The following is a 19495-nucleotide window of genomic DNA, read 5'->3' on the forward strand; positions in this document are numbered from 1 at the left end:
AGTAGAATAGAATAGAATGCCTTTTCTTTACTGTGTTTGGATCATCCAATAACCTGATGTTTGTTGTTACAACCTTTGTTTACTTTCTGACTGCGGTCGCCCTGCAGATACTCTGACTTCATTTTCAAAGAGGAAAGCTTCATGTGGGCATGAACTACAGACTTTGTTACAGTTCACTGGCTGTGTGTGTGTGTGTGTGTGTGTGTGTGTGTGTGTGTGTGTGTGTGTGTGTGTGTGTGTGTGTGTGTGTGTGTGATTAGATGGACTAAATCTGACAGGCAAAGAAATCAAGTTCAAACTGCAGCAACTTCAGAGCATCAGCAGTAATGAGCACTGACGTGTGTGTGTGTGTGTGTGTGTGTGTGTGTGTGTGTGTGTGTGTGTGTGTGTGTGTGTTGGTCACGACCTTCGTCTGATTCTAAGCTGATAAAGTCAGAGATATCAGTGAGTGAGGAGGTGTGAGGGTATGCTGAGCAATAAAGATGAACTCCTGAGAGAGAAAAGGAGACAAAGGACAGACCTGTGAATCTGATTGGTTGAAGGTTTGTGTTCTCCTCCTCCTCCCTCTTAATCTTACTTTGGGCCCATGACCTCCTTTCTTCCCTTCTTCCTCCTCCACATCCTGTCGGTTCGTTTATCGTCTGAGATCTTCATCCTCCCCGCCTCCTCCTCCTTTTCTTCTCTTGCTTGTTTCTGATCAGGTCACATCTCTCCAGGATGTCTGAGAGGAGGTGCTCCCCGGAGGACGACTGCTCTTCTCTCCTTTCGCGGCTCGGCTCAGACTCTCCTCGACCTCGGATGAAGTATGGCGGGATGTTCTGCAATGTCGAGGGAGCGTTCGAGAACAAGACACTGAACTTTGAGTCGTTGGGTCTGCGGCCGCAGCGATGCCAAGCCACTTGCACCCACAGCCGAGATGGAGGCCACGCCGCCAGAAGAGGACACACATCTGGACACACTCGGGAAAATTGTGGCAAGAGAGAGGTTTGTATTATTTCTAGTGAATTGAAAATGTGAGTTCTGTTTATCCTTGTAATGCTCATATCCTGCTGATCTCACCTTTCAACCTTCACACAACTCAGAGTTACTGACCATCAGATGGTGAGTGTTTATTTTGCTTCAGTCATTTGTTACAGATAAGTATAGTCATGTGACACATCATTGATAAGACGGCTTGGAACAACTTTGTATCGTATTACAAAGTTCATGGGCATACGGTTAGTGTGACCCCAGGCTGTGGAGACTTCACTTCATTTCCAGTTTTTCTTCCTTCCACTTCGGTTTCTAATGAAATGTCACAGACACAGTTCACGATTCAGTTTCACTTTAAAATAATTATTCAGCAATTCATATCCTCCCCACGGTCACAGCAGACAGGTCTGTTACATCACGTTCTCATCCCTCGTGCAGTAAATCACAACGATTAATTGCTCTCAGAAGTTAGAGGCTGATTGTAGATTTGTTTCTTCTATCCGCTCATCTCATAAATAATTCAAGACTTCATTCACTGTACTGTGATTACTGAGCGTACTACAGTAACACCTCCCTGGGTAATGCTATATTTTAGTACGATACCGAACTAAATATCAGGGATGGGAATCCTCGTGCCGCTCCCTACAGTACTGACTAAAAACTAAAAGAACTGAGAACCTGAAACAAGGCTCAGCAGCAGGTACACTCAGGTGTGGTATATTTAGGTATTTGAGAGGAGTTACTTGTTACATGTAAGGAAATATCAGTCTGATATCAGCAGCATATCAATCAGACACACATCTCCAAAAGTTGACTTGGATGAGTGACGAAACGTTTCTGTGTGTGTGTGTGTGTGTGTGTGTGTGTGTGTGTGTGTGTGTGTGTGTGTGTGTGTGGACTAAGAGTCAAACTACAGATGAAGGTGAGGATAAACAGATCCTTCAGGCCTCAGCAGATAAAGATTCCTTTACTGTCGTTGTACTTACAGAGAAATTGGAGCAGACTAGCACACGTGCATTATTACATGCTTTCACTCGTGATTCATTCTACAGAATAAAATAACAATAAAATAAAAATAGACAGACTAATAAACAAAAGTATGCGTACAGTTCTACTAAAAGGATTAAATGACAGTGCAGCCATGCAGCATGAGTGTTATTGTTCTGTACTGTGTGTAATTATATCCAAATAAAAAATATCCAACTCACATCACTCAATAAATCTGTGACCACTAGTTGACACTAAGAGCCAATCAGAAGCCACGAGAGGTCTAATCTCCTTTCAGAATAAAAGGCTGTTAATTTGCTCTAAAACCTGAGGAGTTTAAATATCTGAAAGTTGATGTTGATGAAAAAGTTCAAGCTGAGCTGAAGCTGCTCTTTGTTTAGTCACCGGATCTCCTAATTTAATAAAAACACAGCAGCATCTGCTCAGTTCATAGACTCGAGGTGGACTCGGAGAGAAATCAGTTTAAAGCACTTAAAACATTATAAACACTTTAAAGCATTTGATCATTTTGACTCGTTGCTGTTAGTCTGAACTGGAACCAGACATCATTCTGAGGAGATGACCGTTGTTTCAACGCAAACTGACTGCCGAGGCTGCAAGAACCTGGCATCTGACCAACGATTTCACTTGTTCAGATCCACTCCTGCGACGGATGCAGCTTCCCTGATGTCCGCGCTGTTTATGAGCGCCTCAGTGTGTTACAGCAGCCGTTTAACTCCACATTTCCACTCTCATCTCGAAACTTCGACTTTATTCAAAAAATGATCAATAAAATATATATTTTCTTAATGTGCCTCCAATACTCGTACTCTTACTCTGATTACTCTAAGAAGACACGTTCGGGAGATTTACTTTGAAGCTCCCACCGGAAGCTGTGTCAGGCTGTGTTGTCGGAAACGTGACGTCAGTGTCGACGGGCGCAACAATAGCTGCTGTGTCTGTGTGCGTGTGTGAGCGGATCAATCAGCTGATCACAGATCGATCGGGATGTCGTTCCAGGCCAAGAAGAGCAGCGCGAGACACGCGGTAGGTCCACCCGAGCCGGGCCGAGCCGGGGCAAACCAACCGGTGATGCTGCGGCTCCGCCGGTCAGTCAGAAGCATACCGAGGCTGGGAAGCGAGCCGGGCCGGGCGGGGCGGGGCTGATTAGACTCGGCCTGGCTCGGCTTGGCTCGGTTTGCAGAGGTCACGGATGCTGACAGGTTTTTTTCACGCTGCCTTCAGGGGAGGTCGATAAAAATGCACGGGTTAAAACCTGAGCCAGTTCCAGTCCTGGCACAGCACGGTTCGATTTGTTTCAGTTCACCTGTCAGGTGACAGGATCCACGTTTTACGCGTGTTTTTAAAAACAGTTCATCCGTCCTGCTCACCTGTGGCAGTGGGAGGGGCAGCATTTGGTCTATCCAGGTAATTCAGGGTATATCACCATGGTAACTGATGCTGTAGACCCAACCTGCTCCAGAGCAGAGATCAGCAGGTATGAACTCACCAGCACTAACCAATCAGATCTTTCAGAGCTCAGACGGCTGGAGCGTCTGAAGTGTTTTAGTTTAAAACACTAATCTGCTGTGTTTTCATATTTCTCCATACTGGCGACTTTATTTCTGTAAATGTATTTATTGGTATAGTGAAACTGCAGGACTGCGGTTTCACCACTTTGAGCCACGTAGCGTATATTTGTTCTTTGTTCTTATTCTTTCTTCAGTGCGATAAACCCGAGTAAGGCTGCAGGCCACAGGAGGAAACTACAGCTGGCCTTAATGTTCAAACACTCGATATTTGATAAAACCCGTGCTCACCAGTTTACCTCCTTTACTTCCTGCTTCATATAAACTTTATTCACACAGCAGCTCGTTTACAGTCTGACCGCAGTGTTTACAGCACTCACACATGCTTTATCTCCCTTTGTAAGGTCAGGTGTGCAGTCACCATCAGCTAAAAGCTGATTGGCTCTGAATGATGCTAGCATACATTAAAAACATGTAGACAGCGATAACTGTTCGCTGACAGCTGCCAACATCTGCGAACAAATATGATTCTATAAAGTTGTTCTATATAGTGTTTAACTGTTCATATAGAGCGTTATTAAATTTAATGCTAATGCAATCATGTGGCACGTTGACTTCTGAGGAAATTTTAGATGCACTCATCATCAGAAAGGTTGCCGACCCCTGGTCTAGTGGGTGACGTTGGGGTGGCAGCCTCCATCTGTGTTGTATCACGAGATTGGATTGCACCAAACAGATGTTCAAGTTCAAGAAATCCAGGCTTTCTTTGAGTTACTCCTCCAATCAGGGACCTCATCAGAGGCGATGCACATCTGTAATACTGTGACTGCAGATAATCGGCTGAGATTAGTGATCAGAGTTCAGTCCACTCTGAGGTCATCGTCCAGGATTTGCCATGACAACGGGTAAATACAGAGCACAGCCTCCGTTTTAATCTAGAGAAACACCGGCTTCATCTTCAGAACCGGAGACTCGTTTTTACCCGTCTCACATGGATAATAACTGTATATGTGTAATATGACATCATATAATATACATTTTTATATGTTATGAATATTATAAATATTCACGGCCCAGCATAGGGCACTCAGGAGGTGACTGAGGGCAAAGGCATGTTATTCATGCACACAGACACACCGAGTGCTAATGAGGGGAAACACCTGTAACATGCAAAGTAAAAATAAATACAAGACACGAGACTATCAAAATAAAACAGGAAAGAACATAGATGCCAAACACAGAGATAAAGACTAGATCAGAAGCTACAAGGGGACGCAAGGAAGGCAGGAAACAACTAAAACATCAGGAATCAAATAAAAACTGTGACCCTGCCTCCTGACCAACGGTAGCTGAGATAGCCCCATCCCCAACATAATAAGGACAAGCGGAACGAGGATCATTTTGTGAGGAAGAAGAGTCACGTGACCTGTGAAATGCCTCTTTAAACATGAGCAGGCTTAAATTCTAAAGCAGAGAGTCAGAATTACCAGAAAGATGATAATGTGGTGGGAGCTGCTAACTCTGATCCAGCTAACTCAAAGAAAGCGTTCTCAACTTGCTTGGTGGCCACACCTCTCCCGTCGACCCCGTCTGAATCTGCAGTCAGAAGCTTCTTTCCTATGATCTATGCACCATCCTCTCTGTTTCCAGGGCGACCGTCTGATCATCAAAGGAGGAAAGATTGTCAATGACGACCAGTCGTTCTACGCTGATATCTATATTGAGGATGGGACAATCAAGTAAATATATTCTCTTTTTTCTCACTGATGTAATCATTCTGATTTAAAGAGGAACAAACATGTCCTCGTGTTCCACACATGGCAAACGAAACACGCAAATTCACTGAAGAAAAAACGTTTTCCTCATCTGAAGAACAACATAGCCCTTCATGTTTAAAACCAAGTTTTCTTTGACTCAAAAAGGTCAATGTTTCAGGTATATGTTGGGGTTATTGGTTCCTCTGATGGAGCATTTGCAGTGTATTTTCTGTAATTAGTTGGTTTTTTTTAGTGGGGGGCATTTGGTCATTGAGAAGACCAAATTTCACTGTGATCTTGAAAGTTCATCGATATTTGTTCACGTTTGTACTAATGCTGACACCCTGGATTCAGAGCAGGAGAGGCAGCTTCAGTGGAGTTTCTTAACAAATCATTTCCTCTGCGTCTCTCTGAGCTCTTCCTGAAACGGTTGGATCTTTGTGTCAAACCAGATGTTCTCATCCGAGTCATTGCTCACGTATGTCTGTGATAGGCAGCAGAATTTGGATCATACTGACCTTCAGTCTAAAGGCTGCATCTGAAAACTGGTTTCCAGCTGTTTGGACCGCACTGAGTTCTTCACACATAATCTTTATTTCATTTAATTTACTTTTAAAATCTCACTGGTTGGGTGTCAGGTTTTTACTTGTGGTCGGTGTGAATCGCCTTCACTTTGTCCCTGTGTTTGAGAATCTTCATAATCAACCTTCCCAGTGTGGCCTAAGCATCTCCCCATCCCGTCGTGGTGCTCTCTCCACACTGAGCAGCTCTTTTGTCCATTTTTATCCAAAGACCAGCACATCTGGTCCTTCAGCCTCTGCCACTTGAGGCGGCTGTAGCTCAGGTGGTGGAGCAGGTCACCTACTAATTGGAAGGTTGGTGGTTTGATACCCATCTGCTCCAGCCTGCATGCTTTAGGCAAGATATCAACCCCCATCTGCTTTCTGATGCATCCACTGGAGTATGAATGTGTGTAAATGTTACATAGAAAAAAGGCTTAAAGTGCTCAGAAAGAGTAGAAAAGTCAATTTACAAGCTTTAGGGTGTTCTTCATGACGTCTTCAAGCAAAAGTTTATCTTCCAGAGTTTTATTCCTAAACTCTCTTTACTTCAGAGAATCAGCATCATCTTGAGCTGTAGACAATCACAGCTCAGTCTCTGACAGAGCAGTCCTTCATCTGCTTCCTCATCTTTAAAAAAAGTCAGAGATGAGGTGCTGGTTTCTCTTCTTTGGCCATCCCGAGCTCCAGTCGTCTTCTCCCAGGGTGTTCTTAGATCTGCTTCATTGTTTTTAACCTTTTGCTTGCTCATCTTACCAGAAGTGAAAACGAGAAAATCCAAAAGCCCGGTTTACTGTAAGTCAGGGGTGTCCAACTCCAGGCCTTGATTTTAGATCTCACCCTGGGTCAACACACCTGAATCAAATGATGAGTTCATTACCAGGCCTCTGGAGAACTTCAACACATGCTGGCGAGGTCATGTAGCCATTTAAATCAGCTGTGTTGGATCAAGGACACATCTAAACCCCGCAGGACACCGGCCCTCGAGGCCTGGCGTTCCCCACCCCTGCTGGAAGTATACTAGTGGTCTTCATCGAGCACTGGTACAACACAGCAAAGTATATTTCATCAGGTTACTCCTATAGTCAGATGTCGAGTGAACATTCTAATCGATAATTACACCAATGACACCTCGGACTTCCTGTTGTGTCCTGATCAGACAGATCGGCGAGAACCTGATTGTCCCACCCGGCGTGAAAACGGTGGACGCATATGGTCAGCTGGTGATCCCTGGAGGAATCGACGCCAACACAAACCTCTACTCACCGCAGAAAGGCCTGAACCCGGCAGATGACTTCTACCAGGGAACTAGAGCCGCCCTGTCCGGAGGAACCACCACCATTAGTCAGTAACCAATACTCGATCAATACCATCTGGCCTCAGTGTGATGTGCTAACGGTAAGCTGGTTGTGTTGGCAGTGGACCACGTGCTGGTGGAGCCGGGGACTAGTTTACTAACGGCATTTGACCAGTGGAAAGATGCGGCAGAGCAGAGGGCGTGCTGCGACTTCTCCCTCCATGTGGACATCACCCGCTGGCACGAAGGGCTGTACGAGGAGCTGGAGACACTTGTCAAGGACAAAGGTCAAGATTGCCAAGCAATAATCAATAAGCTCATTATCAATTATAGTCAGATATCGCAAGACACAGAGGGTGAACTGTAGTCTGGCTGAGTATAAACTGCAGTACTCTGTGTTTCAGGTGTGAACTCCTTCCTCTTCTTCATGGCCTACAAAGATAAGTACCAGAGCTCCGACTCTCAGGTGTGCAGACAGAGTAACTTCTCATTAATCGTTTCTTTTTGTTAGTTTTGCTTTCATTTTACCGTTGTCATGGTTTCAGCTCTATGAGGCCTTCAGTGTCCTCCGTGATCTCGGAGCCATCGCGCAGGTCCATGCTGAGAATGGTGACATCATTGATGAGGTAACTGAGCAAAACTCTGACTGTTCATTTAACAAAGAGCAGAAAACTGAAAGTTGGTGTTTCACAGTTGGCTTGAATCAGTTAAATGAGTCCAAACTAAGGATGAGCATAATGCAAACAGAAGCTGGAGACAACTGTTTGTGTCTTGAGGTTGATGTGATTTGGCGATATGTAAATAAAACAAAATTGAACTGAATTAAGTGTTGTAGTCAGAAGCAAAAAAAGGTTGTTTTTTTTAGTGTTTATTGAAGTTATGCATGAAATAAAATGTACATTATTTGATGGCTTCCTTTGTTCTAAGACTCATATATGTACAGTAGTCTGGGTGACCGCCATCACTTCAAGTACTTTTTCTTCAAGCAGGTACGAAAAAAGAGAAAGAAAAGAAAGCACACAAACAAACATATCTAAAGACAGATACAGTTTGTAACTATCCAGAGAGAGAGCAATTGCAAAGCCAACACACTCAGTAGCAGATGGTGACATAGCATTAGTACATGTTATTATAACAAACAAAAATTTAAACAACCATTCCTTCAATGATGAATATCATCACATAGCGGAGCCATTCTCCCCAGTGTTTTACAAATTTCTCATACTCAAAATTCACTAAAAAAGTTATCTTTTCCATCTTATACATCTCAAAAGTTACATCAATCCAGCTGTTTAATGTTGGTGGATCCTATGTTAGCCATCTTTTGGTCGGTGCCTTTTTACTTGCAGCTAGCAGTTCACATAGTTAGTATTTATCTATACACTTTATGTCTGAGGCTATGTGTCCTAAAAATATGGATTTGAAATCAAAGGCTAAATATGTACTAAAGATGTTTTGCATCACTTTATGGACATCTCTCCAGTAGTTATTCTTACAATCCCAAAATACAGTGGCTTGCAAAAGTATTGGGCCCCCTTGAACTTTCCCACATTTTGTCACATTACAGCCACAAACATGAATCAATGTTATTGGAATTCCAGGTGAAAGACCAACACAAAGTGGTGCACACGTGAGAAGTGGAACGAAAATCCTACATGATTCCAAACATGTTTTACAAATAAATAACTGAAAGTGGGGTGTGCGTAATTATTCAGCCCCTGAGTCAATGCTTTGTAGAACCAGCTTTTGCTGCAGTTCCAGCTGCCAGTCTTTTAGGGTCTGTCTCTACCAGCTTTGAAGATCTACAGACTGAAATCTTTGCCCATTCTTCTTTGAAACAGCTCCAGCTCAGTCAGATTAGATGGACAGCGTTTGTGAACAGCAGTTTTCAGATCTTGCCACAGATTCTCGATTGGATTTAGATCTGGACTTTGACTGGGCCGTTCTAACACATGGATATGTTTTGTTTTAAACCATCCCATTGTTGCCCTGGCTTTATGTTTAGGGTCGTTGTCCTGCTGGAAGGTGAAGCTCCGCCCCAGTCTCAAGTCTTTTGCAGACTCCAAGAGGTTTTCTTCCAAGACTGCCCTGTATTTGGCTCCATCCATCTTCCCATCAACTCTGACCAGCTTCCCTGTCCCTGCTGAAGAGAAGCCCCCCAGAGCATGATGCTGCCACCACCATATCTGACAGTGGGGATGGTGTGTTCAGAGTGATGTGCAGTGTTAGTTTTCCACCACACATAGCGTTTTGCATGTTGGTCTCATCTGACCAGAGCAGCTTCTTCCACATGTTTGCTGTGTCCCCCACATGGCTTGTGGCAAACTGCAAACGGGACTTCTTATGGTTTTCTGTTAACAATGGCTTTCTTCTTGCCACTCTTCCATAAAGGCCAACTTTGTGCAGTGCACGACTAATAGTTGTCCTGTGGACAGATTCCCCCACCTGAGCTGTAGATCTCTGCAGCTCGTCCAGAGTCACCATGGGCCTCTTGGCTGCATTTCTGATCAGCGCTCTCCTTGTTCTGCTGTGAGTTTAGGTGGACGGCCTTGTCTTGGCAGGTTTACAGTTGTGCCATACTCCTTCCATTTCTGAGTGATGGCTTGAACAGTGCTCCGTGGGATGTTCAAGGCTTGGGAAATCTTTGTGTAGCCTAAGCCTGCTTTAAATTTCTCAATAACTTCATCCCTGACCTGTCTGCTGTGTTCTTTGGACTTCATGGTGTTGTTGCTCCCAATATTCCTTTAGACGGCCTCTGAGGCCGCCGCCGCCGTCTTCTTCTTCTTCTTCTTCGTGTTTAACGGCGGTTGGCAACCAACAAAAAGGAGCATTACCGCCTCCTACTGCTCCGGAGTATGGGTCAAACCTCTGAGGCCGTCACAGAGCAGCTGTATCTGTACTGACATTAGATTACACACAGGTGCATCTATTTAGTCATTAGCACTCATCAGGCAATGTCTATGGGCAACTGACTGCTCTCAGACCAAAGGGGGCTGAATAATTACGCACACCCCACTTTGCAGTTATTTATTTGTAACAAATGTTTGGAGTCATGTATGATTCTCGTTCCACTTCTCACGTGTGCACCACTTTGTGTTGGTCTTTCACGTGGAATTCCAATAACATTGATTCATGTTTGTGGCTGTAATGTGACAAAATGTGGGAAAGTTCAAGGGAGCCAATCCTTTTGCAAGCCACTGGATGGTAGTGGTGAGCTGTGTCATAGCCACAGTTCCTCCAACATTCACAGCTTCCATTACCATAATGAGCCTTTAAAGCTGGGGTGTCTCTGGTCTGACACCCTGCAGCGAACCACTACTATGGTTTGCGTGTGGTTCACAAATAGCTTGTAGGTACACTGCTGCCTCCTGCCAGAATGTGACATCCTCTAATGACATGGCAGAGAGAGATTTTAACACAACAAACAGACTCACACCCTTTGATTTTGTCATTTTACCTGTTCCTGGAGAATAAGGTTCATGCTTAGTTTCACTGTTTGGTTACCCGAGGCTTTAACTGGTGTAAATATGTTTTAACTGGTATATACTGGTTTGTTTCAGGAGCAGAAGAAGCTTCTCTGTCTTGGCATTACTGGACCTGAAGGACATGTTATATCGCACTCAGAAGAGGTACGCACACCTGAGACACACTCCTGTGCAGATTGTGGCTGATGTGTTGGCATGTTGCATATTTCTGATGTGTGTTTTTGTGTGTGCTTCAGGTAGAGACTGAGGCAGTGTATCGGGCCATCACCATTGCCAAACAGTCCAACTGCCCGCTGTACGTTACCAAGGTAATGAGCAAATCTGCTGCTGATGTCATCGCCAAAGCCAGGAAGAAAGGTGAGGGCGTCAGCTTCGTCCTTTTGGCCTTTAATCCAGATTTAACAGGTTTCATTCAGACCCTTATTTGGGGTCCTGAGCCTTCAGAGTCAGAGGGTGAATGCTGAGCTCAGCTGGTGGTCCTTCTGTTTCCCGGCTCACCCATCTCTACAAGGTCTTAAATAATCAGGCCCCATCTTATCTTAATGACCTTGTAGTACCATATCACCCTATCAGAGCACTTTGCTCTCACACTGCAGGCCTACTTGTTGTTCCTAGAGTATTTAAAAGTAGAACGGGAGGCAGAGCCCCAGTGAAGCCCCAGATCTGTTGTTCAGTTTTTTCGTAAAGATCTGGCCTAATGTGCAATAGACCTTCTTCCCATAGCTTCGCTACCTACAAGTCATAGTTACAGTCTCACCAAACCTGAAAATGGAAAAATATATTACCAAGGGTTTCACAGCTGGCACATTTGCACTTCCACTTCTCCTGTAGGTGCAGGGTTCTTTTCTGTAGAGAAAAGGACAAGTCTCTTTGTCCATCAGTTACCAAGGTCTAAATAATATCACCATCCAAAACAAATATCCACTCCCCCCACTGCTGTATCCCCCTTTTAGATAGATTTTATTTTTTTATTTTATTTCAAACATGCAAATATAACTAAAATAACAAGAGAAAAAACAAAACTTAAAAAACATCAAGTTTGAATGTTGAATTCCCACAGAGCACAACGGTGTTCTTTAAACTGCGAAACACCTTGCATCCAAAGAAGAGGATGAGTGGAAGACTGCATTTAGTAAAGATTTAGGACATTTTGAATACCTTGTAATGCCTTTTGGATTAATCTGTGCACCATCTGTGTTTCACATGGTCCGTGACTTCCTGAACTGTTTCTCCTTTGTCTACTGAGATGATAACTAGATTTCAATCCAGGGGGGCCTTCTTCCCAGGCTTTAATTTCACAATTACTCATCGACCAGGTTCTCGGAATGCAAAGCCCGATTTTCTCTCTGAGTTTCACTCACCTCCAAGATGAAGTCACTGATCTGAATTGCCAAAAGGGATGAATTTTATCCAGGTGGCGGTCCACCCAACCGGCTGTATGTTCCATCCAACATCCATTAATGAGTCATCCACTGGCTCCATTCCTCTAAGTTGGCCTGCCATCCCAGTAAGAACCGGGCTATCACTCTTCTTCAACGCTCCTTCTGGTGGCCGTCCTTGATCAAAGAAGCCTGGTAGCATTTTTCTGCATGTCTTCTGTGTGCTCAAAACAAATCTGTCAGTTCACCTCCAGCCAGCCTCCTGCACCCTCTTACAACCTCGGAACAACCTTGGTCTCACATCCCAGTGGACTTCATCATTGGTCTGCCTCCCTCGGAGGGTAAAACAGTCCTTCTCACCATCATAGACTATTTTTCAAAGGCTGTACATATTTTCGCCCTCTCCAAACTCCAGTCTGCGCTAGAAGCTGCTCAACCCCATGGTCCACCATGTTTTCCGATTTCACGGTATATTTCAACACATTGTGTCATATCGTGGCCCACAATTTACACCTCGAGTCTGGAGAGACGAGCAGGTGAGCTTGTCTTCTGGTTTCCATCCACAGACTAAAGGGCAGGTGGAGAGGGCACGTCAGGAGCCGGAGGCTGCTCTTCAATGTCTTGCATCCTCCAATAAGGCAACTTGGAGCCAACCAATTTCTTGGATCGAATTTGCTCACAATTCGCTGGCATCTTCTGCTACGGGTTTGTCATCTTTCGAAGTGTCTCTGGGCTACGTCTGTTTCCAACTTTTGAAGGTGAGATTTCCTTCTGTTCAACTTCATGTCCGTCATTGCCGCAGGATCTGGAGGGCCACTCGAGCAGCCCTGTTATGGACAAAAGAACAAAACAAGTTTCCTGACAGCCTTTGGCGTACCACTGTTGCTACCTATCACCCAGGTCAGAAGGTATGGTTGTTCTTAGATTCTGACATTCTCAGGTCAGAATCTGATTAATACACCTAGCAGAGATTTGGTTGTTAGCCGGTTCCTATTTATGCTGGAAGAAGGCAGTCTCTGAATGTTTGTGACGCTGGGCTTCCTCCATATCTGGTCATTTGTCTCCTTCGTTTGCCAAACCAGCCACTTACCCTCTGCTCCTGTTCACGCAGGAATCCTGGACTCTGAGAGAGGTCTGAGTGACTGTTCTGGACTGTCAGTAGTTTGGTGCCAGTTTCTAGAGTTGTCGCTGGCCGCACCTGTGGCTTGGATCAGGAGCCTCTGGATTTCCAGCTGTCCTGAAACACAACATTTACATTTTTCTGGACTGGATGTCGAGCTGTCTGAGCTTTTCATTTGGTGAACTAACCACCATGTTCAAGTCATACAGAGAAAGGGGTCACCTAAGCCAGTTTACTTTGACAGACTGCACACAGCTCTGGGGTAACTTGTTACCATAAACAACACCCCCAGCCTCAGGTACTGATACTTTAAAAGCAACTTGGTGCCCTAAAGTTGAACTTCTTTGTCCTCAGGCATGGTGGTGTATGGGGAACCAATCACAGCTGGCCTGGCTACCGACGGCTCCCATTATTGGTCGAAAGACTGGGCCATAGCTGCTGCCTTCGTCACAAGCCCGCCCCTTAACCCTGATCCTTCGACTCCGCAGTACTTGACCTCCCTGTTAGCATGGTAAGCATTTCATGGGGCGATCGTGGCTCAACAGTTGGGAGTTCGCCTTGTAATCGGAAGGTTGCCGGTTCGAGCCCCGGCTTGGACAGGTCGTTGTGTCCTTGGGCAAGACACTTCACTACTGGTGGTGGTCAGAGGGCCCGGTGGCGCCAGTGCCCGGCAGCCTCGCCTCTGTCAGTGTGCCCCAGGGTGGCTGTGGCTACAATGTAGCTGCCATCACCAGTGTGTGAATGTGTGCGTGGATGTGTGTGTGGATGGGTGGATGACTGGTTGTGTAAAGCGCTATACAAATACAGGCCATTTACTACCCCTCACCTGAACCATTGAGATGTCACAGGTGACCCTTACAAGTGCTTGCTGTGTGTTTTCCAGTGGAGACCTCCAAGTAACCTCCAGCGCTCAGGCCAGCTTTTCCACCGCTCAGAAAGCTGTTGGTAAAGACAACTTCACTTCGATTCCAGAGGGAACTAATGGCATAGAAGAGAGGATGTCTGTGGTCTGGGACAGAGCAGTGGTAAGAAAACTTGACCCTCAGTCTCATGGTATCATCAGTGTGAATGTACTGATTCTCCTCCTCCTGATCTCCATCTCTCTGCTTTTACTGTGAGTCCCAGCATTCATGCTGTTTCCACTGTGTTTCTCAGGCCACTGGAATGATGGATGAGAATGAGTTTGTTGCAGTAACCAGCACCAATGCTGCAAAGCTCTTCAGCATGTATCCACGAAAAGGTATGACGTCAGTCACAGGTAAATGTTGTAAAGGATAAATACACCAGATAAATACTGGAGACAGGTTTCTGGGACAAGAGGACAAATTTCAGGGGTGTCAAATATAGGATAGGCCAGGTGAAGACTCCAAGCCACCTCATTGGATGGCACTGAAAAATGTGAATAAATATATATACAACTTTTGCTGCTAATGAATCATACTAGGTCAAAGTAATTACGTAATGTGCTGACAAATTTCTTTCATTTACTACAGCAGCATTTCTTTTTCATCCAGAAAAATTTAGATACATTGCTAAAATTGCTCTTTTTAATAATTCGATATCTCAGAGATTGGCATGGTTAAAACTTCTTTACACTCACAGAGAAGAGAGATTCTTTGGATCAGTCCAAGGACATACCGGCTTTACATCACAAAACACTCCGGCCATCCTGAAGAACAATCTTACAAAGTCTTGCAGCCCTTTCTTCCCCAAACATTAGCTGTTTTTAAGGATTGATGCTTCTGTACACTCAGGTCGGATCGCTGTTGGATCTGATGCTGATATTGTCATCTGGAATCCGAAGGAGACACGAATCGTTTCTGCAAACACTCACAACCTGGTAATAACACCGCTATAAATCATTTACATCTAGGGTCAAACCTCTTCAAAACTTCTCATCATGATCAATTTCCTGTGTGCAGAACCTAGAGGTCAACATCTTTGAGGGTTTGGAGTTTCGGGGAGTGGCATCGGTGGTGATCAGCGGCGGACGAGTTCTTCTGGAGGACGGAAAACTCAACGTGACCGAAGGTTCAGGACGCTTCATTCCCAGGAAGGCTTTTCCTGATATCGTGTACAAGAGAATCAAAGCCCGTAGCAAGGTAACCGGCAGTTAGCGGCCGCTGAGAGGTAGTTAGTGACAGATGCATGGTAACAGCCTCCACCTGTCCAGTAGGCTAAATGATCCAGTAATCTGGAGGTTTATTTCTTCCCGTTTCAGATGGCCGAAACTCGCGGTGTCCCCCGTGGAAACTACGATGGTCCAGTCCATGATGTCATCAGCATGACTAAATCAGTCCCACCCACCCCGACCACCAGGGGGCCCCCATGTCCAAAAACCCTGACTGGTCCCCGAAATCTCCACCAGTCGGGATTCACCCTCGCAGGTGCTGTTTTCTGGTCAATAATCTGACCAGTGTAAGGTTAGCAATAAAAAACACGATAACAGTGACACTGAAATGATCATCTTCTTGTTTTTCTGTCCAGGAACTCAGATTGATGACCACATACCACGGCGCTCTACTCAGAGGATTGTGGCACCTCCTGGTGGACGATCCAACATTACGTCATTATCCTAAAACTGGAAGAATGAAGCAGTCGCTGTGAGACTGTCCAACAGTCCTTACAATGACTACTAGCGCTTCATAATAGTAATATTTCATCATGAACTCAAATGCAACCCTCCAAACAACCCTACAGCTAGTCTTAAAATCTTAAACTACTAAATCCTAAATTGAAAGCTCCTGAGTCGTCTAATTGTACTTTTATAAAGCTGTAGTATTTCAGCTAGTAGAAAATGGCAATGCAACTCGATAAATACCAGTAAGCCCTGCTTACACTGAACTACTTCACGTTTCTAAGATAGCAGTACTCCAGCATATAAAAGCATCAAGTACAACTAAGACTGCAAATTACTAAACAATAGGGGTGCAACGATACACAAAATTCACGGTTCAATATTTTTTCGATACAAAAAAAAATGTTCATGCTTTTTTAATTTGTCATTTATTAAAATTATAAATATATATTTAACTCAAAAGTACAGTTTTTAAATTTAATGTTGCTGAAACAACAAAAATAATAAATCTATCTGATGGAGAAATCACTCATCTTTGGAAAAGAGAGTTTATTAGAGAGAAATGGCTCTTTCCAAAATAAAAGCTCTACTATCCGCTTCTTCTGGGCTATATTCTCAGCAGCATATTAAACATATCAGGTCCCCATAAGGAGAATCCTGTGCTAACGGCTGTCTAAATGACTCGGGTAAAGTTAGTAGCATGCGTGCTTGTTGTTTTTGTCTGCTTCCACTTGTCTTTGCACGAGGATGATGTCGGAGTAAATGTGCAGTCATATTCGTTGTGTTCCCACTAGTGCTGTCAGCGTTAATCTGAAATGACGTTAACGCCACAACACGGCCAACACGTTAACGAGCTAACTGCGCTAACACACTAGCTCCCACCCATGTAATTGAGCATTGCGTGGCACATCCAACATACTGTTTTACTTTAGTCCATGACGCGCTTACCTTCAGGGTCATACGTCACATGAAAACCAAAATAGTTCCAAAGGCCAGATCTGAATGAGGGTGGGGGAGGTTCAATTTGCCATGTTGCAACGAGCTTAGCTTCTTCTGTCTCACTAGCTTGCGCTGCGCTCAGTGAATCTGCGCTCGACTACTCCGCCTAGGCTGCACTGTCGAGCGCAGATCCACTGAGCGCTCAACACAGACAGCATCGTCAGAAGAAAAGTTGATAAAATAAATTAAAAATGTTGTATTGTTCGATACCTGTGCGTACCGAACCGAAAGCTCTGTATCGAACGGTTCAATACCGATACGAGTATCGTTGCACCCCTACTAAACAAGTATTACATCAGACAGAGTGGTACCTCTACAAGTACTAAAGCTACCTGACATAAAGGAAGGGTTATAAATTATATGCCATTAGTACTTCAGCTAGTATTTAACCCAGTACAAACCCCACAGTTACCACTAAGTACCACATCAGCATTAGAGCTGTTAGTACTCTGCCCTAAAACTACATAACGACTGTTTTACACCATACAGCAAATACTTTATTCTATAATAGTACTTTACCTAGAACTATGACCCTATAATACTTTAGCCTACTGACTCATTCTGCAGTAGAAGCCCAACAGCAACCCCTACAGTGTTAGTGTAACTAGTACTACACCCTAGAAACATGGTACTGAATGTTTTTGGTATTCTCATCTTCATGTCATTATTTGTCACTCCATCTGTTCTGTCAGCTCTGATAAATGCAGTAGTTGTAGTTTCAGTCGTAGTAGCAGAATTATAACCGAACATTTGTGCTTTCTGTAGTGCTTTGATTAGCAGGACATGGTCATGCCACTTCATCGTGAGAGAACTGTCGCAGTCGCACCAGTATTCCTTCAGGTCAGGTTTCTGTTCCAGGTGGAAGCTCCTCTGGTTGCTTTCAGCTGTTGTCTGCGACAGCTGGTTGTGTCAAATGCTTCTGCTTCCTGTTTGTTAGACAGGACTCGTGCCTGTCCGAGTGCCCTTCTAATTCATTCATTTAATGACGTTCTGAAAATCTCCGAATCAGAATTAAACTCCTTCAGATTCACGCAGATGTTCTCTTCTCTGGCTGTGAATGGTGCTAAGAAATCCAGATAGCCTGCAAGTAGCAATCCCTACAAAGCCCACCTCCCAAAGGAGGCTAGCACAGCCACATAATATCATTACACTACAGCTTGATCTGATCTGCACATTCTCAGTAGGATTTCTGACTCTTTCATTGGACTTTACATAACGGCCATTTTTCTCCTTCTTGGAGTGAAACACCGGGGCGAATGCTGAGCCATCAGTTAGGGTTACGTCCATGATCAGATCCTGCTGTAAGTATCCACCATGACCTCTGACCTTTGTCCTCTGATGACCTCAGATTTTTAACAGTGTGTTAGACTTGTACAAAGTTCATTTTGTATTTTTTACACTTTTTGTATCCTGGAAGTGTTAGCATCAGTTAGCTCACAAGTGTCCACGCAGCCCATGGCAACCATGTTTGTGGCAGGCTGTTGCTATAGTAATAAGATGTTGTTTTTCATCTGCACAGCAGCTGGTCAGTCTAGTATGAAGCCAGGCTCAAAAATGGTATCTGTGTCGTGCAGTGTGTTTCTGTAGCAGTCGAACATCTTTCCGTCCTTACAGGTGCACCGGAGCCAGCATAGAGGGCATGAAGTCCTGGTGCACACAGGTCAACATTGTTGTTGTTGTTTTGTTGGTGAATGAAAAAATTTGTTCCAGATGTGATGAGAGCTGCATGAATAAAGGAGGAAGAGAAAAACTGACCATAGAGATGTGTGTTTCCTGAATGTGATGGAATCTTCATCATTCAGACTGAAGTAAGAGCGCTTCGGCGAGCAAGTTTCTATTTTAAGTAGAAATCCAAACGGCACTCGGCCTTCTTCTGGTTTTGGATCCAGGTCCGTTCCTGACACCTTCCATGGTTCAGCTTGTGGGGGGATGTATCGAGTGTGTCGCAGAGTGCGAGGTTTAAGATCAGATTCATTCTCCTAAAACTGGAGACTCTTTTATGTCCTACTTCTTTTAAGCGACAGCTTAAGTTGATTTAGATACTTTAGTCATTTTGACTACACAAGGAAAAGGGAAATAAAAAGAAGATCGGACTGAGAAGAAGCAGGATTTGGTCTCATCCAGGTAACGGTAAAGCCTGGGGTTTTGCACTACAAGCTCTTTCGCCTCTCACTGGGGTAAATAACTATAGCACAGGGGAGGACAAAATTATTAGCCGCACTATGAAATTTGTTGAAGGTGCTTTTTCAGCAGAGCATTATTTCAGGAAAAAATAATCAGTGTCAGGCACAAGCCATCGATGGGCTTTACCTTTGTAATACTCAAAGCTGTAAAATCAAAATAGAGTTAACACCCGATTTACACTCAGTTTAAAAACTTCAGCATCATGCCAAGAACTAAAGAAATCAGTTCATCAGACTACAGAGAAAGAACTGTTGATGCTCACAAAGATGCATGTAAAAAGTTATTGCAGTGTTGTCGACCGTGAAGAACTGGAGTGAGTGATCGAGGAATTCAAAAACAGCCACACAGAAGAAGCCTGGCAGGAAGGTAGGAAGCAAAGAGTTCAACGGCACTGGAGAGAAAACTAGTGAGTCTAAAAGTCCCAGAACAACTGCGGAGACACTCCGCCTTGTCAGGAATCCTAAGCTCAAAGACAAGGATAGAGCTTTGCACAATCATTGACTGAGATGAGGCTGGCCCAGCCCATGGTTCCTTCAGTGGGCTGGTTTCAGTCATTATGCAAATGTACTGTTTATACGATTGAAGCCTGCAGTCAGCTGAGACTGAAGACGTCGCCTGGATGATGATGAAACGTTTCTCCCACAAAAC

General features: G+C 44.4%; 2 protein-coding genes across 3 annotated transcripts in view; one reads left to right on the plus strand and one right to left on the minus strand.

The window, feature by feature from the left end:
- ebf3a (EBF transcription factor 3a) overlaps nt 1–19495 on the minus strand; it is a 281532-nt gene that overhangs the window by 254777 nt on the left and 7260 nt on the right. The window lies entirely within an intron of this gene.
- Nucleotides 473–18417, plus strand: dpysl4 (dihydropyrimidinase like 4). Of its 2 annotated transcripts, none has more exons than XM_082544656.1 (15): nt 473–984; nt 5139–5227; nt 6965–7149; nt 7225–7389; nt 7507–7568; nt 7648–7728; nt 10663–10731; nt 10824–10944; nt 13441–13597; nt 13970–14111; nt 14242–14326; nt 14841–14926; nt 15009–15188; nt 15308–15473; nt 15574–18417. In XM_082544656.1, exons 1-15 carry the CDS (start codon nt 718–720, stop codon nt 15663–15665), a joined length of 1947 nt encoding a protein of 648 aa, XP_082400782.1. In that variant the 5' UTR covers nt 473–717; the 3' UTR covers nt 15666–18417. The 2 variants fall into 2 exon arrangements, with proteins under 2 accessions (XP_082400782.1, XP_082400783.1); XM_082544657.1 differs by lacking the exon at nt 473–984 and adding an exon at nt 2878–3006.

The sequence above is a fragment of the Aulonocara stuartgranti genome (genome assembly GCF_965226115.1).
Source record: "Aulonocara stuartgranti genome assembly, chromosome: 8".
Lineage (NCBI taxonomy): Eukaryota > Metazoa > Chordata > Actinopteri > Cichliformes > Cichlidae > Aulonocara > Aulonocara stuartgranti.